Genomic DNA, 24,584 nt, shown 5'->3' on the forward strand with positions numbered 1-24,584 from the left:
GTCAGGTTTCTCTTTTGGACTTGTGCTGTTTATTTCATGTGTTTTATTGCAGCAGGAAGTTTGAATACTTTGGGGTTACTAAACATTATGTGAGGTAGTACTTCTTATTAAAAGTTGAACCATGAGGATGATACTATTATCAGCTACCAAGTAGCCTTTTTAATGTGTACTTTTGGCAAACACATAAGTTAATATGTGTATAAACGTTCTGTATAGCACATGAAAACCTCTGAAGTGCCCATGTTTACAGAAAGCATGCTTTCCTAAGGATCCGTAAAGTTTTTGTTATTTTTATAGAGCAGAATGTAGTAGAACAACTGAAAAATAGATTGAGACCTCACTCAAGCATCACCGTAGGGATAATCAAACAGCTGTTTACTTGGCTTTATTCTAAAAAGAACTTTGGGCAACCAGCTGCAGAGCATTTTTATTTTTAGAAAGGATTTCTTTTAAATATACCATCTTACTGATGATTTAAACCAATACTCCTCCCATTTTGCTTACGAGAGAAAGGATTACTACTTAATAGTAATTTCTTTTCAGTCAACCTCAGCATGTTAAAAGCTGTTCTTGACAATGTAATTGTGTTTCAAAATGCTTTTGTAAGAGTAGTAATAAAGCTTTTGTTTACTCCTTGCAGTCGACCTAAAAGGCCTTCTTTTACACAAACTGAAAATTCCAGACATGAAAAACAAGCTCAGAAGTACCACCACCGTAATAAAAGAGAAGGTAAATGGCATAAACATGGTCGCACTAACGGAAGACACATGGCAAATCTTGAAATAGAATTGGGGCAATTACCCTTTGATCCAAAATACTGAGTAATTTATGGTAAAAATAAGATTAGAATTAATAATTCACATCCTCTCCAGAAACTAACTGTTTTTCAACAAAGCAGCAAGATGCAAGTTTTTTCTCTAATTTGATTTTTACACATTTTTGTTAAAAGGCAGAAGTCAAGCTTTCTAATTTGCATATTCTGTACTGTTGCTTTAACTGTTCTTTGGAAGTGATGATAGTTTGGATGCCAGCAGTATTGTTGCAGAAACTAGGCATGCAATGACTTGTGTATGAAAAATATGCTTAATTGCATTCCATTAGTGTAGTTCAAGCTTGAGTCCTGCATACTGTACCAATAATTAACTCCAGTGTTTGATATACTAACTTCATCTCATCCTTCAAAAAATAGGTCTACATTATGGTAATGTATTTGTTAGTGTTTTGTAATCTTATACTTGCTTCTTGTCTCTGGGGGGGGTTCAAAAGCCTGTTGAATTGTGAAGAATTTGCTGTGCTGCATTCTAATCAGTTTGCTGATTTAAGCACTTGAAATGTCTTGCATATCTGCATATTGTAGAAGAAAAATAAAGAGACATTGTGGGTAAAAGTCTTTATTTATAAAACAAACCTAGCATAGCTGTACAGTTCTATAAAAATGGTCCAGTCTTGTCTAATTTCTTACTGTTTTAGTAGTCATATGGTAACTTTGGTCTTCCTCATGTTTTCTAGTGTTGTAAGGTAGGTCAACACCCCCACCCTGCCATACTGCTACTGAAGTTGCCTTCAGGAAGAGGTTTATGTGTTTCCAGACAGCCAATGGCTGCCGAATCACTTCCCCACTTGACTTACCCGGTTTCAGACTCGCTACTCTTTCCTTTCTGCAGTACAAGATCTTCTAAGCATATTACTGCTATGCAAAACTGATCTCATTAGGTACCTTTCAGTCTAGAAATTGATCTTCAGGTATGATTAATTTCAGGTTTTTCTCCTGTAGACATAAATGTGGCTTCCAACTCGTCCTTGAGGTACATGCGTGTGAAAGACAGTGGCTGTTTTCTCATAGTCCCTTAAAGCTAGAAATGATGATATTTCCTGTAAATGAACATACATTAGTTTCCACAGTCAGAAAGTGTAGTTGGGGAGCATCAAAACAGTGTTCCAAAGTCTTCTGAAAACCATCAATTCAACTGTCCCCTGTAAGTTTTATCCTTTATTTTAGGAAAGACTGCTAGAAGAAGAGGTACTTATCCTGTTTGATGCTGTCTGTTGTTTGAGTACATTGACTTGATAAAAGAGCTGAGGGGGAAAAGGTGCTCTAGCTGCAGGTGGTTTTGCTTGTCACTGTTGCTTACTTAGAAGTGTATGGTTCTGGGGACAGACATGTTTGTTTTAATATGCCTTGAGGAGAATTCCATGAAACATTACTTTATGGCATGCAGAATTCACACAGAGAGAGCATACATGAATGTTAAGTGTATATCGCTGGAATAGTATCTATTGTGGACTAGACAGTTCAATTTTCATTTAAGCTGTGTTTTAAAAAGTTGTGGAAAACAATTCTACAAAATCTTAACTATAACTCTCCCTCAATCTATTTTGTAACTTGACTTCAAAACTAGTTTGTTTCATGTTGCAGTTACCATACCTGTTCTAGCACACTGAAGATGATCAAGTGACTGGGTAGTAACGTATCATTGTAAAACTCCTTATTAAGCCAGCCGAGTGGATTAGAGTAAAACAAATCTGCTTCATCAATATAGCTCTCATTTCCAGTAAGGTCTGGGGGACACTGAAGGAATCTCATTTTCAGAGGACAGTGAACATGACTAGGGAGAAAACCAAAATAAACACTTCAGGATAAACTGGCCAATATCTAAGACTGAAAATGTTTCATCACTTAAAGATACCTCAGTCAAAACCAAAATTGAGTAATTACTTTTTTACCCCAAAAGTCATATTTTCTTCCCTTCTGTAGTTCATATGAAAGCAAAATTAAAACAAGTGGATTCAGCTCCAAACTGCTGTGACTACATTGTTAGCAGTTGACAGAAAATAGATTTATCTTAATAAAAATACCATCTGTGTAACATCAGCTTCTTAAAAAGGTACTCTTCCATATTTGCTTTAACGTTTTGTTTATGTGCCAGGATCTATTGCAAACTTTTTGGAATAGTGACTTCGGTCATTATATGTTGTAATTACATTTCTTCACTCTAGCAGCAGAAGTAAAGGTGAAATTAATACATGTTGACTGTAACAATTAGTCTTTAGTTTTGCTACCCTAATGAAGCAGAATGAATTACTTTCAGAAGTCATAAGACTTGCTGCCTATCCTCATACAAAGCTATTTTGCAAAAACTGAGTAATGCTTAGATGCTGAATTCTATTCTGTGATACAAGCTTATTTCCCCTATTCATTCCACATTAACTGTATGAAAAATCAAAACTCTTCCTGTATGTATCTATCCACCTCCACTTATTAAGCTTAGGAAAAAAATAATCTTAACTTCTACGTAAGTGTATGGATTTTAGTATGTACACTGTTAACTAATTGAATACCTGTAAAATGGAGTAGAGTGGCATGGCATCATGATGAAGACAAAAGCTTGTGATTGGTAAGAGTTATTACAGAGTTGCTGTATGTGACTCATGACATCAAGAGAGCCTCGCTGGTGAATCAAGCCTGTATACAGGGCTGGGACTAAGTTTGATAAAAGCAGGAAACTTGCTGCAGATTTCTTCCATGCTTTCAGGTGTTTCAAAGAATATCCTAAGAAAAACATATGAGTAAGTTTCAGACATAAGCAAATACCAGTAGTTCCACATGGTATTTTTGAAAGTACTGTAGCTTACTGGAAAACCATTACTCAGTTGATAACAATACCTTGTTTTGAGGTATTTTAATACAGTGTTCTTTCGGTCTACTCTTTGAATGGAAATTCAAAGGTTAGACTTTGCCCTTATTAACTCTTGGATTTAACACTGTAAATGTTAATCCCATACCTGCCTTTTGAAGTACAGAAGTACGATTTCAAAGCCAGTGCTTTGTCTCTTTAGGGCTTAACTTTCATTTCTTGTGGGGAGAAAAATAGTTCATTCAGTAGTTTGGGTGAATGGTATGCGGTGACTGACTTGTGTTCTGATTCACGCCTGTCCAAGTACACCCAGAATAAATGGTAACTACATGTGCTTTGGTATGGCTGTGGTATTCTTTTTCTCCAACATGCTGAAAGCTACAGCATTCCCTTATCGTTACTCAGTTTTGAGCTACTAGCGTTGGAAAAGCTCACTCCTCCATCTTTTCCCATTTCCCATCCCTGCCCCTTTTCCCCTGCTTTTCTTGAAGGAGCTAATAATAGGAAGAGACATTTCTCCTGGTGGGAGATAGCTGCTTAAACCTGTTTCTCACAACCACAACTCAGATGAACCTGGCACAGAAGACAGCTTCATTTTGCTACCAGTCTGGAAACCCTTATTAAGAGATAAAAATATTTTATGCAGCTTAGCTCTGTGACCACCTTTACTGAATCAAAAGAAACCAGTTAGAATATGCCTGTTTCAGAAGTCAGTAACAAGTAAGTTAAATTTCTTTTCAGTTGGTCTGTTCTGACAAATTGCAGATCTTTATCTCAGATGAAAACAAAGTCCACTAATTAGTCTGGTTTAAACACTAATGGAAACATTCTATTATAGGCATATTTTTACTGCTTTTGTGAAATGCTCTTAGCTTATCTTTAAGTGTGCTTGATAATGACTTTGAAATTCATGTGGGGTTTTTTCTGCTTTTATGTATCATGTTGTGAGCAATTTAAAGACCTCTTTGTAACCACTGAGTTATCAGAAGTAACATTTGTCATTTTTTTCTTTACTGAAGTATCCAAACAGATGATAATTAGCTCTTAATAAATTGAGGATATGACTTCATTCCTTACAGACATGACAGTTAAGAGGGATATTAACAAAAAAGAGCGGTCTGATTGGAATTTTTCTGCATGTAGGGTAGAACTGGTTCATCTTAAATCTGCTATTGAACTGAACATTGAACTAAGCCAAGACATACTACATATTTGATCTCAGCGGAGAGCAAAATTATTGAAATAAGGTTTACTTTTGTTTAGGCTAGCAAAACAGGTTAAAGAAAATTACAGTTTCCACTGATTAATCTGTTTTGAACTTGTACTTAAACTAAAGCTATACAGCTTCATGTTATAGAAGTTTTAATCTTTCCTCTCTACCTTTTCAGCATACTAGGCTTTACATCATGATTTTAATTTTCCTATAGATACATTAGTGTTGTTAATACCTAGTTTTGTAAAATATAAAATACTTCCTTATTAGCCTCTCTTCTGTGTTTAAAAGAAAAAACCCACACAAAACAGGAAGAAAGATAAATGAATACTTTAAAAGTTTCTGTTAAAGTATCAGAAAAATCTTAGTTACAAATGCAGTATGCTTTCCAGTTTAAACTGTGGACAGATTCTCTTTAATTTTTCAGTTAACCGCATTACTTTAGGGACTTTATTCCTGTTTTAACCAATTTACCTTACTATGCCTGAAGGAAAAAGCTATCACATTAACAGCTCTAAAACATCTCTGGGAAGCTGGTGGTTGTTTAAGACCAGACAGAAAACAAGCATCATCTATTAACACAACTGAATCTAGAAAAGGATAATTTTGGTTTTTGAATACTTTAATTTTTTTGTTGCATATTCAAAACCATGTCAGGCATATTTGAGAGAAGCAGGTGGAAAAATACTACAAAGGAGCCAAGGAACAAAGTTCCCACTGTAAGGGTGGCATTGCCAAAAAGTTAGGATTCACTAAGGCAATTTTCCTTTTTTTTTTTTTTTCAGGAAGTACTTTTATCTATGCTAAGGCTCCTCCATCTGTATTTCAGTCACTTTTTGTTCCTCATCCCCCCCCCCTTTTTTTTCCCCCTAGCTGTAAGAATAGGTTAGGCTAGTTCTAAGAATCCTTTGTCAAATACCTACGTTAACAATCTCTCTTTAGGTAAAAAGTATATACAGGGAAGGTTGTAAGACATTTGAAACCAATGCTTACCACAAAAAACCATGCAAAATGGCAGTACTGGATAGATGAACCTGAATTCTTTATGGCTCAGTGTGCTGTAATAAAACAGATATAACACTTCAGCAAGGAAGTTAAATGCATCAGTTCCCTTGAGAAAGTATTTTTTAGAGCATGGAGGACTGGAAGAAAAGCACTTGCATGTACTAAAAAAGCTTTTGGCATTGAAGTAGTTTAGAGTAAAAATGGCAATTGTCACTTAAGAACATAATGACTACATTCAGATTAAGATTATTTGGTCAGTTTGAACAAAGCACTAATAAAAGTACCTGGCTACTATTCTAGCAATTAAGTGGTCTGATTCTATGACTACTAGATAGAACTTAGCTAGTATTTCACCAATTTGCTTTCTGTAATAACATGCACAATAAGAAGTGTGGATGGTAAGCTAAGATTCAAGTACATGTTTGTATCTAACAAAGTAACATTCACCTCTGCTAATACAACTTTACACAATTCCCATGCCAACTTTTGGGGTTTTTTTGGGGATTACTGCAAGACTTGTGTCATGGGAACCAAACTGGTTCTCACAAGACTGAGATTAAAAAAGCCTAAAACCAATAAAGCTATTGTAATTCAGTTTTGAGATGGACTGAAAGAAAATATGGCATTTGTAGCCTCACTACTGTTTTGCTGTATTCTGCTACTAATGTAGTCTAATACCATTTATTACTTAGTATTTATTAATTTGCCATATCTTTTCTTGTCTGAAAGTGTTTCTTGTTTAATCTACAGCTAATTCCGATGCTTTAGAAAAAGCTCACCTTTTCTTCTACTTCTCAACTTAAAATGTGATGTACAGTCCTATGATAAATATTAAGAGCTCTGTATAGACTTGTGAATGGAGTAAGTTTTAGAGGCCTAAGAACCTCTCATCTTACTGGGGAGGTATTAAAGGACCAAATGAAATGGTATTTTAACAGGATTTAGTAAACACAGCTTTCTAACTAATTCTCTTGTTGCTTAAATGCCTATCAGGTGATTGAGTTTTTTTTTTTCTTTCATTCTCAATTGAATTTAATGCTGAATTATTTTATTCTTCAAGGGTCTAATCAATTCTAAAAATACATGTTTGGTAATGATACAAGAAGAAGCATTACATAAAATCCTAGAAACTACTGTATAATTGACTGCATTTCTTGGAGTATTTGAATAGTTTGAAGTTTTCCATCACTTTTCTGATTACTATGCTTTTTTGTTCTAGAGAGGACATGAGCTTTGAAAAGAACACAACCAGAGAAAGATGATAGTTACATTTAGGAGAAATTACCTGTATACCAACACTGTCCAAATCACTGCCATTAGAAAGATGCGATACCTCTTCGGTGCCAGCACACAGCCATGAATAAAGAAGGGCAGATGGGTACCTAAGATGACTGGTAGTCCCTGAGTGAAGTACCAATGCCAAGGATGAGATCCATAAAATGTTCCCAAATTCTGCAGCACGTTGAATTTCAAGAAGTTCAGCTGAACCAGTACCCACTGGGAGATTTAGGCGATGGGGAGGGAGAAAAAGTTAAATACAAATCCAAAGTGAAAAACAACAGCTAAATTGAATTACAGAGTCATCACTGGCCTTAAATGGCACAGCATTTCATTCATACATACATATGTATGTGTATACACATACAGCATTTTCATAGTTGTTTTCTACTAAGACTCATCACAGACTTGCTATATTTGCAGACTTCCCTACATTTAGCAAGTAAACACAGAAGCATGTAAGTTTTGTGGTTTGTTGATAACTATTTGAGTGTGGAGCATACTGATTTTAAGTAATGTCTGTCATTTAAAATAACTGACAAGTCAGTGTTTAAGGGTTTATGGCTTAGGATATATTTAGAGATCATAGGCCAGACACAGCCACAGAAATAACAGAAGTTAGAGAAGTCTGAAACATCCGTCCATGTTCAAATACTAAAACCCAACCTTTTTCATATAAGTCAAGTGTAAAACAACTTACCTCACCAAAAAACACACGGTCAATTATTAAAGAGGTTCCTACTGTGATCAATCTGCAAAAATGGAAAGTTGGTTGCGCTGATACTGAATTGCTTTTGTATCAGGTTCTACTCTTTTCCAAATAGCTGTCAACCCCCCCAAACAGTTATTTCTGATTTTTTTTGATATTATCCATACTCTTGGCCAGCTGCCATCACCCGGCATCCTTGGCAAAATCCCAGATTAAGCTGGAATGCTCTTCATGTCTCATCCTCATGAAATATCTCCTAATACTTTTTTGCAGTGTATAAATTGATTTAAAGGAAGTATGCCCCTTCTTTAAACTTTTGCAAAAGGACTCTACTTTTTTCTTTTTTTTTTTTTTTACATGAAATCAGCTTTTTTGGGTTGTCTGCCTTTGCGATGGTAAAATCAATCTTAAGATGTAGTTGTGCACAGTCATAGTTTAAATTCAGAAGGAACTTACCCAACTGGAATGCAGTTGTGTAGGATAAGGTCTGCTTTCCTCTGTTCTTGCAAAAAATGACTGAAAACCAAAGGTATCCACAGGATAACAGCAGTAGGACGAATAACAATTGCAAGTGCTATCAAAGCTAAATATTTGCAACTAGAATGAGGAAACATAAGAAAAACAGAACCTTATCAAAAGGTTTGGTCAATTCTTTTGCAGACAGTGCCATTTCAACAATTTAAATACTGTTGTGTCTCAGACCAAAAGTTTTTCATAGATTCTCTCAGTACAGATACTCTGTTTGCTTGGAAGGCTGCCAAGTATATAATTGCTTTATTAGCAATGGAGTTGCTAACTAGAAGCAAATATGTGCTTCTAAAATAGCTGGTAAAGAAAGTTGTGACCACAAATTCACCTATGTCTGAACCCAAACAAGCTTTTATCTTTTCCCAAGTTACCACAAATTCTAGTCCCTTAAAGTTTAATTTACAGTTTCCCATAAAATGATACTTTGCATAAGGAAAATGGAGAACAGTAATTTTATATACCAGCTATATCATTGCTTCAAAACAGTTTTAGGAGGAAATGCCACAATGCTGTTCCTTCCAAGATCTGGAGCTCTTACTAAATGAACGAGGTGTTTTGGGTTGCCTTATATTTTAAGATAAAAGTTAGCATTTTAAACAGCGTTAGTTAGTAGAAAGTTTCTCACCTGCTCCCCATCTTGGAACCTTTTATCGGATAGTAGGAAAGAGCAAAGATGGTAAGAAGAGTTTCCATGGTGTTTGTTAGAGTTCTGGTACAGGAATACCATGTAAACCAGGAACACAGCTGGCAGAAGTACTGGAAATAATTATGAACAACAGGATGCACAGGGAGAAATGTTAAAACAAATTCTTTAGTTTTAAATGGTGATAATTCTTCAAGGTGTGACCTATTATCATTTTGCTGTTGTTTACATTGCAACAGACAGTGTTTATTAACATGCATAAAATTTTTTAAAGGCTGAGACTCACCACGCACTTTGCTGTTTCTACATTTTCAAGGTGTTGCACTAACGAATAAAGCTTCACATCAGCAAAAGCTGCCAGCACTGCCTGTGCGAGTCTGGGGACCCATATCTGTGTAAGCAGAGAGAAAATTTTACTTGCAACAGCCTGTTAAATTCCAGGCTTGAAGGGAGGACTACTGAATTAGTGAATGGCTGTTCAGACATGAAAACAGGAAGTGAATTAGTCAATGTTCTCTGTAGCTTTTTATGATTTAAAAAATAATAGTAAGGTCCTTTGGCAAGACTAATATTTCTGCCAAAACAAAGAAACTCTAAAGTTCAACTGAAAGTGTTCAGAAATCAAAAGTAGAATTCTTTGCCATTTGTCTCCAACAGAAGTCAAAAGGGGCTGTTGTTACTGAGTTTAATACAAATATATATTACTAAAACACTTTGGAAAACTGAACCACTGAGGAATTATGATGTAGTGGTAAACAGTATCAGTATGAAACTGAAGGAGACTGATGGAGGCCAAGAATAATCCTCTGCAGTCCCAGGCATCAGTACTGTGACTGGTGAGCTATGAATGAACTCTGCAGCCACGCAAAACACTTCAGTGGGGCCTCTGTGCTCATACATCTCCAACTGACAGATTCAAGGCTTTGTGTTTTACTTAGACAATGATAAAACCGCACTGAATTTAAATACAGTGCCTTTTAATTGAATTTTAGTAGCAGATGTGTTCTTTTGATTATACTCACCAGCAGCTGAACATCATCCTTAGCCAGCAGCTGTAAAGCTTTGTAGATGCCCGCAAAGATCAGCGGGTACGAATAGCCCCTTAAGCCATTTGCCCATTCCCAAGTCAGGTAGCCATAATTATTGCTATTAAGGACTAATCACGAACAACCGAAACAAAAACTGTCACTCGAGCCGTGTTATTCTCAGACATTGACCCTTGTGGCCAAAGGCAGTGGGATTACCGTTACTGGTCACGCTAACCCCTTGCTGCTGTGGAAATCTCTACCCCACTCGCGACGCTGCGGCCGTGGCTCTCCGGTCGCGCAGGGGCGCTATAAAACTCGGGGAGCGCGGCCGTGAGGAGCGGCGGCAGGTTGGCACCGCGAAGGATATTTGAAGACCATGCGATGCGCCACCTCCAGCGACTGCCAGTACTCATCCGGGACGAAGCTGGTCTGGACGAGGAAGCAGTTGAGCGTCCGCAGCGCCACCGTGAGCGCCAGCAGCGGCGCCGACTCGCCGGCAGCGCCTAGGCAAGGCAAAGCAAGGCTGTCCGTCAACGGCCCCTCCGAGGGGCGCCGCCCCCACCCCGGCCCGCCTCGCTTACCGGAGCCTCGCTGCCCGGCGGCTCCGCCGGGGGCGCTGTACAGCACCGACCGCCGCTTGCGGAGCCGCACCGCCTCCGGCCTCCGCGCCCGGGCCCGCGCCAGCAGCCCGCCGGCCGCCTCCATCCGCGGGGGGCGGGCCTTCGGCGGCGGCGCATGCGCGACCTCACGGCCACGGGGACACCGCCGGCACTTCCTTCCGGTCACTCTAGCGAACGGGAGGCTTCCGCTCTGTGGTCTTCCGTCCTTCAGGTGAGGGGCGCGGGGTCTGGCACGGCGCTGCCCGGGGCCGTGAGGCCAAGCAGTCCCGGGGCGGGGAGCGCCGAGCTCTCTGCCTCCGTCCGCTCTCCCCGCCTGGGGGGGCGAAGGTGTCGCTGAGGAGCGCGAAGAGGCCGCGGCTGTTTACTGGCGCGCGTCTGTGGGCGCAGGTGCGGCAGCGCCCCCTGTCAGCATGGGGGGGCGGCTGCCGCTGCCGCAGGTGGCACTGGCCGTGGCGCTCGGCGTGGCCAGCGGGCTCTACATCTACCGGCCCGTCTTCCAGCCGCCCGGGCCCCGACAGCCCCCCGAGGGCACGGCGGGGCCGCCGGCGGATGCTGCGCCGGAGAAGAGGCCTTGAGGGAGTGGTGTGAGCTGCGTCGCTGCCCTGGCGCCGTTCCCTGGCACAGCCTCGCAGCCCGGACCTCCGCGCCCGCCCTCAGAGGAAATGGCGCCCGAGCCCCTGACGAAGTCGGAGCATCCGTCGCCTGACAGGGAACGTCCGTCCTGCGCCGTGCGCCAGCTGTGGCGGTCCCGAGCGGCCTTCGCTGCAGCTCGGCCGTGCTCTGGAGCGATCCGCCGGCTGAAGATGTAACTGCATACACGTGTGTTTGGTACCAGCCTGTAGGGACGTGAATGTTGAAATATGTATAAAATTCTGAATGGTGAAAGGTATGTCTTCACGTCTAAGTTTAAATAATCACCAGGGAACTGGAAAAAGTCACTGTTGTATGGTTACGCTTCAGGGATTTTTTTGGATGGCCTCTGTTCTGATACTCCAAGCGATAAATACCATTTTTATCTACTTGTCACAGTTTCAGTTCGTAATACTCCATTCTGTTGGGAATGCAGTTGTACTGATGGCTGAGAAGGGAACTGCACCCAACTTTGGTGTCCTTGGCTTGTGTTCATACCTGTATATATATATACATACACACATGTACACACATGCGTATACACATCTTTCATTCCTGAAAGAATAAGGCTAGAGTGGCTATTTACTCAATAAGGTTGCCTGAAAGTCAGGTTGTACTTGGAGAAGTGCTTCAGTGTGTAGCTCAGTAGGACAGCGTTAATCTTGCAATAAGTGTGGATCAGTCTGACAAAGAGGGCAGAATTTGAGACTCAAGGAAACTAGGTATTTCAAGACTTTAGTAAATCGAAAAAGAATCCAAAACCTGCAGATCTTGGGAGGAACTTCTTTCAGATTTTTGTTTTAACATAGAATCTTGTTTGGACAGCATGAGGGAAGAAATCCTTTCCCTGGGTGTGCTTTTATTTAAAGCCAGGAATGATGGGACAGCTGGAGGCAGTGGATGGACTTTACAGAAGCTAAGATGAGAGGATAGCAGTAGAAGTTAGACTGGGAGGCGCAGTTGAGTGCGTGATAAATCTAGTTCGGACATGAGGAAATGCCGCAAGTCTGTGATGAGTGCAAACACAAAAGAACTACTGTGGTGACTCCAGCAACTTCCTTTGTTTACAAGACCATTATATATTGAAAAGGCTATTTTAAAAAGGCATAACGGAAGTCTAGTAGGCACTTTCTTTGTAAGCAGAATTGCTGGACGTTTGTCCGTAAAGATGGCAGTTGATTTTAAAAAGTATCAAGAAAGAGGATGTCAGAACTGATGCAGACAGAAAGGGTCATTGATGCAACTGAGCTTTAGACTGTGCTTGCTGAATTCTGGAAGCTGCTGGATTAAAAGTGGGTGTATTGAGCAGCTGCGGAGACAGCAAAGAGAAAAAGTACTTGCCTCCTGTGAGGGAAGGTAGCCAGCAGGCGGCAGAAACAACTCACGAAATCCACATCGTCTGGCACCACATATTTTCTCTTCAGAACCTATTTTGCCGCTCACGAAATTTTACTAAACGGCGTGTGATCTTTCAGAAAAGTGAGGAGGCCTGAAGAGCCAGTCTGTTTCATTAAAAAACGGCCCTCTGAGTTGAGCAAAGTGAGTGGCAGGAGGCAGTGCCAGAGCAATCGCATCCTTGGGGTACGGTGCTGCCCTCGGGCTGCGCTCCCCACCCCGCTCAGCTTTCCCGGAGCGGGTGCCCGTTTCGGGGGGCGGAGGGGAGCCGAGCCACGCCGGGGCGTGCTGCCCGCCCTACCCAGCCCTGCCCGCGGCCGGGAGGGGCCGTTCCCGCCCCTACCTCGGCCCTAACGGGAAGTGATGTTGCCTTGACGGAAAAGACACGCTTGCAGCCCAAAAAAGGGCAGGTGCTGAGGGACGCGGCGCTGCGGGAGCCCCGGTGGCCGGGGGAGGCGAGCAGGTAGGAGGGCAGCGAGCCGGGCTGAGGGGTGGCGGGGCCGGGTGGCGCGGGGCTCTTGTCTCCCTGTTACCCTCCGACGGGACCGCTGCAGCTGCGGGAGGTGCGGGGGGGCTTCAGAGAAGCGTCTGCGCTGCAGAAGGAGTTAATTTCAGGGCGAGTGATTCGCGCAGGAAACTCGAAGTACTGGGAGCGGGGGGGAAAGGTGATTTCCCTGTGCTGCAGAGCCTGGGGAGCGGGCCAGTGTGAGCCCGCAGGCTGCGGGGACTTGCCTCCCGACAGGGCGGGAGTTGGGAAAGCATCTGTCCCGCTCTGCTCGCCTGGTCTCTTCTCCCAACTAACTACGTGGGGCTTTTAACAAGGGGCCTCGTTCATGAGATTAAAGGGAAAAGTCTGAAGCCTCGGCCTTTGGGCTGCCCGTGCACCTGCTTAACTTTACACCTGCTGCTGTGAACACGGCTACGCAAATAATCACTCTCAGGCCTTCACGGGTAGCAGCTGTAGGAATTTCTCACAGCTCAAGATAGTGTTCCTTTTGTAAAAAAAGAGAAGTGTATTTAATGTAAGTGTGCTTTATCTGTTTAGCCAGAACTTAAATCTTGTGTTTGAGTATCAACAGATCTGTTGCTTCTTTCTGAACGCTGCAGTTTGTCTGACAGTCTGTTTGCTGAGGGGGTTCAGGAGGTCTTTTCAAACTGATTTGCAATGCTTGGGCTAAACTAACGCTTTGATGATCTTGGATCTAAAGAAAGCTAAATCCATCATGAAAACGTTGTGGTTTTTCTAGCTCTGTAAGTAACTAGATTATATTAATATATAAGTGGTATTTTTTAATGGTGCTAATGAAGTCTAAAGGACATGCCTAGAACTGTCAAAACCACCCAACTTTAATTTTTATCTCTCCTTAGAGATGCATAAGGTATATTTTGAGCTTTCTGATCATGTGATTCCTCAAACACTTTCCCTAATGATTAGTGCTTATGAGTTTTTCATCAGGATAACACATATGCATGTTTGGAGTTAGGAGTTCTGTTAGCTGTTATTGGCAAGGTGATGTTTCTCTATACTTACAGTTTTTATTGCAACTCTACAAAATGTGCATTAATTTCCATGCATAAAATGCATTAGCAGCACTACTCAGTTTCTAAAACCAATTCTGCCTGCGTTTTCTTGGAAATTTATTCTTACATAGATTTGTTGTCTTACCCTTTGTTTCTTTGCATAGACTTATAGTACTTTTGTGACTGTTCCAAGCATTTTCCAGCCAGGGAAAAACATATAATACAATATGCATTTCAAACGTTGATACATAATTATAGGAATAGTATTTGTGTTGCTAAATGGATGTCTCAAAAGCATGGTTAAAAAGATGGAAAAAAGAATATCATATTCCTGTATTTCTAGTTCAGGTTTCTAATTTTATGTGTACTTAATCTCTTGCACAAAGGAGTTCTGGGTGGGGGGGAATATGCTACAACTTACAGTGTTTTATTTTTATGGTTAATACAATTTCTCATCTGCAACCAGATATCTAAAACCAGACTGTAAATTTTTTTCATCACTATCATTAAACATGGGAACACATTATCACTCAACTACACATTTCCTTTTCTTTCAAAGAGAAGATTGGTGAGATAAAATAATTTTTAAGTAGCTTTTGGCATTTACAGAAACAAGCATTATGAGCAGTAATCTTTGTGTGTCTTATTTGGATTCTTGGTTGCTGTGTTACTGCCTGGTATTTGCTGCACTGGCACAATGACCATTGATTAGTCTGTCAGTTTTCAGAGTAACCCTGGACCTGCAGATCAACGCCATTACTAAGAGCAGTCTGTCGTAGTCAGACTAGTAAGAATTTAATTTAGAAACAGGCAAAATTGGCACTAGAGATGGAATATAAGGAATGACAACTCTTTCTCCTGTTAATGTCTCGGCCAATAATTATTAAAAAGTGCATTTAAAATGTATTAAACTTATGATTTAAATAGTTAATCATCAGATACTCTTCTATTTTAAAGCTGTGTTATTGTACCCCACTGCACATGTGATCTGATCCTGCAGATACTTAAGTTTGTTCTTCAGTAATTTCAAAGGGTTACTTACATATTTATGGCTAAACATTTGCTGGGCTGGGCCTGTCAAGTGCTCAAGGGCTTGCTTTTGCTCCGCTTGTCTTGCAGATACCACTCATGCTGGAGATACGATCATGTTTACAGAACTGACTTCAAACATGACTGAGAAGTTGTTTAAGTATAGCATGGTTTAAGAAGTACTTAGCTAAAAAGCAGGTTTTTATAGCAGAAACACATTTTTTTCTATTTATACAAATATATTTCCAGTCAGTCTTCCTCTGGGAATGGCATCTGGTTATAAGATTTCTTTTCCTCATTTCTTTTTTGGTTGTCTTAGTCTGGAAACTGCATCCCTGTCAGAAGGCAGGACTAACTTGAACCACATTAAATCAGCTGAGATCATACCCTTTTGTCTCCAGTGGAGGTAAAACCATAGTGAATGAGAAGTCCTAGCCCCTGATTTCTTTCCTGGAACATCCTTATATTGGTTTTTTTTCATGCATAATACAACAGAATTTACTTTTGATTATTGTAATAAGTAGTCTCAAGGTCTGTGATTTATTTTCCAATCTAATAAACTTTGAAGATTAAGTTATGGCATATAGATTGAAATATGACATATAGCCAGCATAATTTTTTCCTGTGATGTTGCTGTGGCTTCAAGGGATTGAAAATACTCTGATATATGTATGTCAGTTTTGCATAGTACAAGGTGTTGGAATCCTTTTCATGTACTGGCCAGCACTTTGGAGCAGACCTGACAAGTTCTTCAGTATTTTAAACTACTGCAGGGGGGGAAAAAAAGGCAAAGCCAATGTCCTTCCTTTTACAGCTGTGAAGATAATATCAGAGTGTAAACCAATGCAGTGCTATTTTCCTGAGTTTGCAAACCCCTTTCCCATACCTGTTCCCATCTCTATGTCTGATACTTTTACTGATGAGAAATGGGTAAGACTAAACCGTATTAGATAAAGGCACTTCTGGAAGACAATGTGAAGACTGGTAGTAAGGTAGGAAAGGGGCAGGAAGCAGCAATGAAGATACAAGCTTAGTAGGAGGAGTACAGCTTTTCTAGAAATTTGTGGTTTTTAGTGGAAAAAATGAGTTGGTAGCTATATGAGCAGTGTTTTTAAATTAAAAGCTAAACTTATGGGCACTTGCAAATAGTATTTTGAAAATCACTTTACACTTCTGCAGTGATTCTTTGTGTAAAAGAAGTATGTGAATGAAAGGACTGTAAGGAGTATGCCTAGCTGAAATATTTTATATGCAAATAAAACACTGGATGGGTATAAGGACAACTGCTACACAAAACAAGTAGCTGATTCCAGCTGCATGTACAACCATGAAAGTGAACAGCATGGGCTCTCCAAAGTCAACCAAGTTTCAGTCTGAGGGTCTATCTCATTGTTTTCAGAACTGTTGGATATTTCATTTGGTTCTCTTAGCTGCTCAGTCAAAGAGCTGTAAGGAGAATGGTTGCTCTATGAACCAAAAAGGAAGAAAACAATTCTTTCCAATAACATCCTTGGGGAACAGGAATATTTGGACTAGAGTACAGGCTGCTATTAGTGATAAGGACTAATAAAGCATGTATGTTGGGCAGGAGGAAAATAAAAGTTGATTGATTTTTTTAATCATAAAAATGCAAGTTTTCTGGTTTTCTTGTGTGCCTCTGCCAGTCTTGCAAGTATGTTTCATATTAGTAGTTGCTGAGGGAAATTACATTCCTCCTGCAAATCCCTACTGATAATTGCATGGCTGACATGGAGTGTGATGCATCTTGAAACTTCAGGGTATCACTCAAAGCTAGCAGTTGTGGGAGTTGCTTGTGCTGTTTTATGCAAGATTTGCATGAGAGATGAATTGCTGTTATAGTTATTGCCCATGGGTGGTGCTTTCCAGGTCTACTTTGAAGCCTAGCTAACATTTGGAATGTGGATTATAGCAAAAGGTAGGATAGGTTCTTTTTGTGGTTTGTTTTTTTTTTTTTTTAATTGCAAACATTAATAGCAATTTCCCTCCTCCCACTTGTGTTGTTCCAAACCGAACTTTATGCATAACTTAATACAACCCAAAATGCAGGTATCGGGTTAGGTTGTAGCCCTGCTGGTATCATCCATTTGCAACAGAGTATTTCTCATCCAGCACTTTAAGGTCTTGTGCACATAACGAGGTGTGCTCCACTGACTTTCTGCTCTAACAATGATTCAATTTGACAGGTCTTTTCTGCTGGGGCATGAACTGTCTGGCCATGCTTAATTTGTCCATGTTCTTTCTTGCATTAGAATGGTGTCAGGATAGACATCTCTGTACAGAGATGGTGTCATCCAAGTTTGAAGACAGTACTTGTCTGAATTTGATTGTATTTCTTCTGAATTTGATAGCAAAAGTGTCATAATTTTAGTTTGGATAAATGTAGTCCTAAGTTGGAGGAGTTATAGTAGTAGTTTATTTAATGTTCTTTAGCTATGAAGTAGAAGACTATAAATCTTTATTTCATGGTTTTCTAGAATTGTCAGTTTGGATATAGCACCCAATGCACAGGACGGGGCCTGGGATCCTGCTGTGTGTCAGTAGAAGCTGAAGAGCAGGCTTTGGAAGACCTGTGGAAAGAACATGCTGCAAAAATAGAATCATGCTTTCTAGTAGGTTTAAAAACAAAGCAAAACACACACCAAAAACCCACCCAAATTTGAGCTGCTAGTACAATGAAACTCAATTAGATTTTATTCTATTAACTTTTTATTTTTAGTAATAGAAGTACTTTAATTTGCTTTTAAATAGAGAATGTCTTTAAATCCAAATTGAAAGTAAACGTAAAATTAAATGATTGTCACAATATGTGCTACGGCTAGTCTGGAGCAATGCATGTACAACTTGGCCAGCTAGTGGGTGCCCCTAACAGAACTGAAAAACCGTAACTGCCAGCTTTCAGTGGAAGTGTGCATCCTTTCCTTATCCAGCTGCCAACTTTTCACAAAGTGTATAGGAACTTCATATCATTATGGCTTCTCCCCCCTCTGTGAAGAAGCATTAAAACTGATCAACAGATTCAAATGTTGAAGGAGAAGGCAGAAATGACAGAAATTCAATGTCTCTGCCACTCTCTCTAATAAGCTTTGTTTCCTTTGGAAACCAGGCTAAGAGCCACGTCCTCATTTCAGCTTTGTTTTTTGCATTGCAAATTTGGAGCTTTGCTCCAAGAAATCCTTATTGCATTCGAATCTCCAGTGTGGTGTGTTGAGCCGTGGGGAATTTTTCTTCAGCCTCGCATTCTGAGGGATCATGAGGAATGGGAGCAGTAACTTTTTTTGTAATTGAGAGTTGCGCAGGGAGTGGAGTAGGGCCAATGGAATTGGTAACATACTCCAGAATCGCCACGTTTACAAGCCCAAGTTAGTTATACGTAGGGAGTCACTGAAGGCAAGTGAAAATGAAGGAGCTCTAATGTTAATGATGTTCATGGCTTAAGAAATCGTAGAGGATAAAAATAGGCATCATGTGTTTAGTTCGGTTTCATATGCTTCATTGTATGGAAGATCAAATAATACTATAGGACAAAAGGAATACTTTGCTTTAGCTCAGAAGAGGCCTACGTCTGTGTCTGTCAAATAGTGCAAATAACGACCCTTTCAATTTTTGCTCCTGAGAGCAGATTTAAAGTGTGAAAGACATTGTCAGCTTATGAGGAGAATGAAGGACCACTTGTCCTATTAAGTACATTTACAAAAGATGTGAACAGAGTCTTCTTGTGCTGGAAAGAAAACCCAGCTGCATCCAAAGTGGAACTCTGCTGAGATCAGTTTTAAAAAGCAGTGCCTTTTAATTGGCAATGACATATTGGATCAGGTAGTGCAAAGAACAATTGCATATCAATTAAGCTTAAGCATGAATAAAAATATGAAAGCAACTTTCAAAACTGTATTAATATTATAGGATTGTAAACATTGAAAATCCTTTCTAAGGAAGGTGTAGTGCATGTGTTCCTTTACATTGGTACAATAGCTTTCTGTAAAGCTGCTGTTTTTTAATTAAAAAAGCCCACACTTAGTCACCAACCCTTTTAATACATAGATAAAGATCATTGATCTAAAATGAGATTTGTAACTCTTCAGACTGAAGATAAAGACATCAGATTATTAGCATGCTTTTACAGCTTCTTACCAAAATGCAGGGATGCTTCTGTCTGTGTGCATTACTGTTCTAGGTGCAATCATGCAATCAGGCACTCACTTCATAAGTTTTACAAAATGTGGAACCAGCATAAGTCTCTCAGAAGAGCTGTAGCATACTAAGTAATTAATCTATCTTTAGGTTAAATATTCCTCTTTTAAGTACAGATGATGTAATCTGAATAGTGCAAATCTTGCCAAAATATTGCTTCCTACATACGAAAGGATCAAATTTCATTTCAGTCAAAATGAATAACCATGTTTATTCTTACACTAAGACATTTTATTGCTGTTTTAAATACAGAACTTTTTATTCACCATTTCTTGCTGTCTTAACACCTTGTACATGGATGCTATTTTTTTCTATTATTTTCTTTCTAATATTTCAGAACTGTAATAAGGGAGAGAACACCTGATTCAGGAATTAATTTTTTAATTTTCTTTCCCTTTTAATTCAGGTCTGGAGCAAGCACCTACACTCTTGGCTTTGCCTCAGGATAAACTGTGCCTACACTGACATTAGTAGAAAGTGATGTGGAGGCAGTAAACTTGTAGTTCAACAGAATTGACAAATCAATTAGATCTGCTTGTTTGGGATAATTTTACTAGTCTTTTCTGAGATACTAACAGGTTTTTCAAATATAAGCAAATTTTATTTCGGGAATCTTTTGATGTTTTTCATATGAGAAAGATGACAGAATTTGGTCTCAAGTTTTCCAAAGTGCTGATGTTGAGTGCCCAGTTGCTGAGAAGGATTCCTGTCTTCAGGCAGTATAATGTTCCATGAAAACAAAATTGATGTTTTTAATTTGTTAATTATTTTAGTGCTAACTTTTTTTTTTAATTATTCTTGAAGAGACCCTGGTAACTCTTGGAAGTTAGTCATCTAGAGCCTTGCTTGGCGGGGACTATTTTTAAGAAGCTCTTTTCTGTATAAAAGGCTGCTGACCTTAAACATACCAATACTTTATCTCTTGCAATGCTAAAAGAAAGCTCTGTCATCATTACTAGGAACTGCCTAGATTGGCTTATAGTTGAAAGAACAAAACATGAAAGTTTTACTTTAATCTGTGGTATTACTAAATATTTAACAGTTGTGCCTTTTGGGTAGCAGGAAAGCCTGCCTGACCTACTTTCATTTTAATCACTGAAGGGGTATTTCATAATTTGATGCTGGCAAAGTTCAGCTATTACATTTCTGATGTGAAAGCTGATCTTCTGAGTGTGGGTTGTCTTTTCTTTTTTTCTTGGAGGGATATTGGTGAGAGGAAAGCAGAAAAAATTCAATACAAAGGATTTTGTCTCCTCCTTTCAGGTCCTTTTAGCTCTGTCTTGAGGTATTGGCATGTTACAGCGTTTATGGACTGCTGTGACAGTAAGTAGCAAGCTCATTTATGTGACAGCTGGTCAATTTTCCTTTGCAGCGCATCCCATCAGCCCCTCTAATTTTTTCCAGAGTGTGTTTTTGTGAGAAGCTGACTTTCTTCCAAGGAAACAACTATAATTCTGTTTTGCAGTTGTAAGAATCTGTCTGTACCGATTAATATGTTCATTGTTCCTATTTACTTTTTCCTCACCTTTTCATTTTGTACTTTGTAGGGTATTTTTCTCACTGTGAAATAATTGCTGTATAGCATGTGCTCTGTCTCTTCTTGAAGTCTGCCACCATATATGCGAATCAGTTCATAAGCAGTGTCTCCCAGAGGCTGCTTTTCCCCCTCTTGCATTTAAGTTTCCTCTTTGATTGCCAGTAGAGGTTTTGTGGCACAGATAGGATTTGTGGATGCTAACAAAAAACATTACCCTTGGCTGCTTGCTGATTGGTTTTTCATTCCATAGTCTTGCAGGTTATCTGTTGAATGCATGTGTGAAAACTATGGCTATTGGTAAGGGCATGCTGAGTTTTTAGTTTATGTTGGAAAAAGCTGAAGAGGAGACCTCCAGAATCGGGTAATTGTGGGGTGGCGACAGTGGAGGCGGTTGACAATGATGTTAGGTGAGTTTACAGCTTTTGGCTTTGAAAACAGAGATGAGTTGTTCTGTAGCATTATCTGAAATAGACTGTTGCTAGATACTCTTCTTCCCCTATTTCTGTCTCCAGTGGCAAATGTCTTAATTCCTGCAAGAACCATGGTCAGACAGGGAACAATCCAGCATTTTCTTCTAGGAGAAACACCTGCTACAGGACAGTTTGGACACTTGCAGCTTTTCTCAAGAGCATGGAATGTATGAAGGCAAATATTCTGGTGCTTGTGATGAAGAATGGTGTGCACTGTGTTTGACTCTTCTCAAATTTCCTCCCAAATTCCTAGGCCTGTGTAGCATAGATCATTTTTACAAGATGACCATAAATTCCATGCATTCAGGTCATCTTGTTCATAAAAATGGTGGGAAGATTTAATAACTAAATAGGTGGCCATTCCTTTGTAGAGCTGTAGTTTCAAAACTAGATTTTACAAGTTCAGGCCTTTACTGGTGTAATTTTGATCCCCTGCATAAACTTAAAAAATGTCCAAGCTCTTATAAACCCCTAAGGCTTGGGTAGCAGTGAGAAGAAGGCTTACCTCGGGTTGGCTGCAGTGGTTCCTGTTCCAGCTGCTGCTGTACCATTTGCACATGCTTCCTGCCACCACTCTAGGGTTGGCTCAGCTGTTTGTGCAGCATTTGCTGAGAGCTGCAAATGTGTTTGTTGAAAAACAGAGACTTTAAATAACCAAACACTGATGTCCTCTCAGTTTGTAAACTGAGGCCCTCTTTTTTGGTACTAACTGCAGTTTGAAATCAACATAACTTCACCCTTGAAAAAAAGCTTTATTTCAACTGTACCTTCCTAGCAAAGTCTTACTGTTTTGGATAAAACCCTTTCTTGGAAGGAGGAAGGGAAAATTAGTTGGTATTCCTCATACCAAGTTGGTGAGAGGAAAGTTAAGTAGCCTCGTTTCGTCGTGAAATCAAAAGCTGAGGCCTGGGAATTATTTATGAATTGCTTTCTCCTTACAGATGGCAAAAATCTTACTGTGCGGAAGAATTTGGACTTGATTTACACTGCTGGTTGAGACTTCCAGATGGGCAGTTTTTGTTCAGCATGTGTAGTCACCCCCCCGGGCTGTTTGCAACATGGCAAAAGAGTTGTTGCTTTGTCTGTCAACACTTATCCTGTTCCTCCTTCTGCGCTCTGGAGCACTTACCAGAAGTTCTCGGGTCCTTGTGGTCTGAATATTTCTTCACAATAAACAAATGTGCTGGTATTGATCAGGGAAGCAGTTAAAGTTTAAAAATGCTCATGTTGCTGAAAATTGAACACAAACGTCTTTATTGCATGTGGGAGTGAAAAAGGGACTTGTTATATTCTTCTGAAACTGTGATGAAATTTATGGAAGATTGGAATCATCAAAGGATGGGTAGAGGTTTAGAAATTATAACCTGTAACAAAATGTCAAAGAAATGGATTTTAGTTAAATCTGGAAAAATCCTAAGGTGGGGCATGAAAAAGTGTTCCGCCACGGATAGTTGTTTGCCCCCTTTGTATAACAGAGCTTAGATGTTCACTGGGGAAAGAGCAATAAACTTTCCCTTGACTCGCAGGAAAGGAGGTGAGATAGTTGAGCGCTGAAACAAGTGAGTTAAGGAGCTTGTGCAGTTGTCTTTGTTACTGGTAGACAAACGCATTAAGGATACGTTAAATGTTGTAGCAGGCGGGCTGCAGCACTTCTTAAATGGAGAGTAGTCTTAGAAACTTTCTTAATTTCCTTTTTTACTTCTCTGCTCTTGAAACACTGTGAGGAAAGCAACTGAGATGAGAGGGTTGTGCAAGGCGACCTATCTTCTGTAAGAGTGCAAAACTCGCTTTGTCCACACCTTTCAGTCCTCTGCTGTTGGCATCTGTAATGTCAAGAGCATTTGTGAGAGGGGATGAGGCCTCATGGTGGCTACAGGCGGCTGTGTAGTTCCTCTCATCCCTTGGACCCAGCGCAGGGACCTCTGTCCAGCTAGTGCTGTCATGGAGGTAACCGGTGCTGTAACATGGCCAGACACGTGAATCTTGCCTGTTGGGTGCCTCTGTTAACAGGCCCTGATGAATGGACTCGTTGTTGAGGAAGAGTTGGCTTACATGTTACATCAGTAACTTTTTCCTTGAAATTATTTAAATGTTTAAAATGTCTGCATGTGTCTCTTAGGATTGGGCAGAGGGGGGCTTGCAGATTTAGATACAGTAGTTCAGAAAGTTTCTGGCAACATCTTAACTCTGTTTTTTTGTTGGAGCTTGTTGCCACCAGAAGTGGTTCAGCAGAAGGAGCTGGACGTGGATGTCCACAAAGCCCTGTAGTACTGCTGCCACTGCCCTCCCAAATGCTCCCAGCCCCTTCTCACATGGTCTCACTCTGGCGTCTGTGCCAGTTTCGTTACTGGTAACTTTTTCTGCCATCTGTAAAGGCATAAAATAAAAACAGGCTCAAAACTGAAATTCTCCATTAGGTTTTGGAAGCTTTTGGTGCTCGCTGTGGTTTGTTATAGTAGACTACTGAGTTTGCTGTATTTTATTTTATTTTTTCATAGTGAAACATACTGCAACTTCCTCTGACAAGAAGGAGGAGGATCATCAGTTTAAGCACAGGCTCAGTGTTTGCTACCTGGTTTAGGGAGATCTAGCTAACTAGGTTGCTTAGTTTTAAAATGAGGAAAAGAGATCAGTTGATCGGTCAGCAAGACCACATGACAGGCAGCTGAGTGTAATTAGGTGGGTAGAGTGGTTGTGTGGGGCTGGCAGCTTTGCACATTAGTGTGACTGTCAGAGCTATTATTCTGAACTACGCTATTTTGGTTTTATTTTCTTTCTCTGCTGATTCTACCTGCAGATGAGAAACGGCTCTTTTTGCATGACTATGGTATTCAAGAGATCTGGACTGAGTGAGGAAACTCATCACTGAAGTACCCTTGGAAAACTACAGATCTGTTTGCAGCTGTTAAGCATAGGTATGTAAACACTTTCTCTTTTTATTTATTTTTGTAAGATTTATTACATTGTTTTCCTTGAGCTGACAGTTGTGTGCCAACTGTTCCTCTGTTAAGAGCTTTGAAACAATGTTGCTATACTTTTGACAAACTGCCTGAAATATTTTGATTTTGAGAGACAGTTCAGCATGGCTGCATCCTCATGTTCTAGAGGGGGAAAAAGTAAACTTAAAATTGGGA

The 24,584-nt window shown here is 40.0% G+C and overlaps 3 protein-coding genes across 16 annotated transcripts in view; 2 read left to right on the forward strand and 1 right to left on the reverse strand.

The window, feature by feature from the left end:
• Nucleotides 1-24,353, forward strand: part of CCPG1 (cell cycle progression 1) — a 47,591-nt gene extending 23,238 nt beyond the window's left edge. For 7 of the 13 annotated variants that reach the window (XM_054836516.1, XM_054836502.1, XM_054836505.1 and 4 more), the window contains one exon: nt 641-1,387. In XM_054836516.1, the coding sequence (XP_054692491.1) occupies nt 641-821 (181 nt within the window). In that variant the 3' untranslated portion in view covers nt 822-1,387. Of the gene's footprint in view, nt 1-640; nt 3,968-7,072; nt 7,099-17,729; nt 17,765-24,247 lie in introns of those variants that run through there. The other 6 variants (XM_054836515.1, XM_054836514.1, XM_054836506.1 and 3 more) reach the window with 5 other exon arrangements.
• PIGB (phosphatidylinositol glycan anchor biosynthesis class B) lies at nt 1,739-10,752 on the reverse strand. Of its 2 annotated transcripts, none has more exons than XM_054836518.1 (12): nt 10,621-10,752; nt 10,407-10,542; nt 10,034-10,151; nt 9,298-9,402; nt 8,994-9,124; nt 8,297-8,356; nt 7,832-7,883; nt 7,139-7,350; nt 5,842-5,906; nt 3,340-3,550; nt 2,426-2,606; nt 1,739-1,872 (listed from the first exon to the last, which is right to left on the reverse strand). In XM_054836518.1, exons 1-12 carry the CDS (start codon nt 10,742-10,744, stop codon nt 1,756-1,758), a joined length of 1,512 nt encoding a protein of 503 aa, XP_054692493.1. In that variant the 5' UTR covers nt 10,745-10,752; the 3' UTR covers nt 1,739-1,755. The 2 variants fall into 2 exon arrangements, with proteins under 2 accessions (XP_054692493.1, XP_054692492.1); XM_054836517.1 differs by having other exon boundaries at nt 8,297-8,437.
• On the forward strand, nt 10,932-11,679 carry LOC129210603 (protein PIGBOS1-like). The gene has a single exon (XM_054836526.1). The coding sequence runs from the start codon at nt 11,070-11,072 to the stop codon at nt 11,232-11,234; it is 165 nt and encodes a 54-aa protein (XP_054692501.1). The 5' UTR covers nt 10,932-11,069; the 3' UTR covers nt 11,235-11,679.
• Nucleotides 24,354-24,584: the final 231 nt, after the last annotated feature.

The sequence above is a fragment of the Grus americana genome, chromosome 10 (genome assembly GCF_028858705.1).
Source record: "Grus americana isolate bGruAme1 chromosome 10, bGruAme1.mat, whole genome shotgun sequence".
NCBI lineage: Eukaryota > Metazoa > Chordata > Aves > Gruiformes > Gruidae > Grus > Grus americana.

Bases quoted from the DNA above. Each gene is read 5' to 3' on its own strand.
- PIGB (XM_054836517.1), bottom strand. From the start codon at position 10,744: ATGGAGGCGGCCGGCGGGCTGCTGGCGCGGGCCCGGGCGCGGAGGCCG. The intron at 10,543-10,620 runs GTAAGCGAGGCG...TGCCTTGCCTAG, and splicing joins CGCCGGGCAGCGAGGCTCCG to GCGCTGCCGGCGAGTCGGCG. The intron at 10,152-10,406 runs ATATCCTTCGCG...TAATAGCAATAA, and splicing joins GCGCATCGCATGGTCTTCAA to TTATGGCTACCTGACTTGGG.
- LOC129210603 (XM_054836526.1), top strand. From the start codon at position 11,070: ATGGGGGGGCGGCTGCCGCTGCCGCAGGTGGCACTGGCCGTGGCGCTC.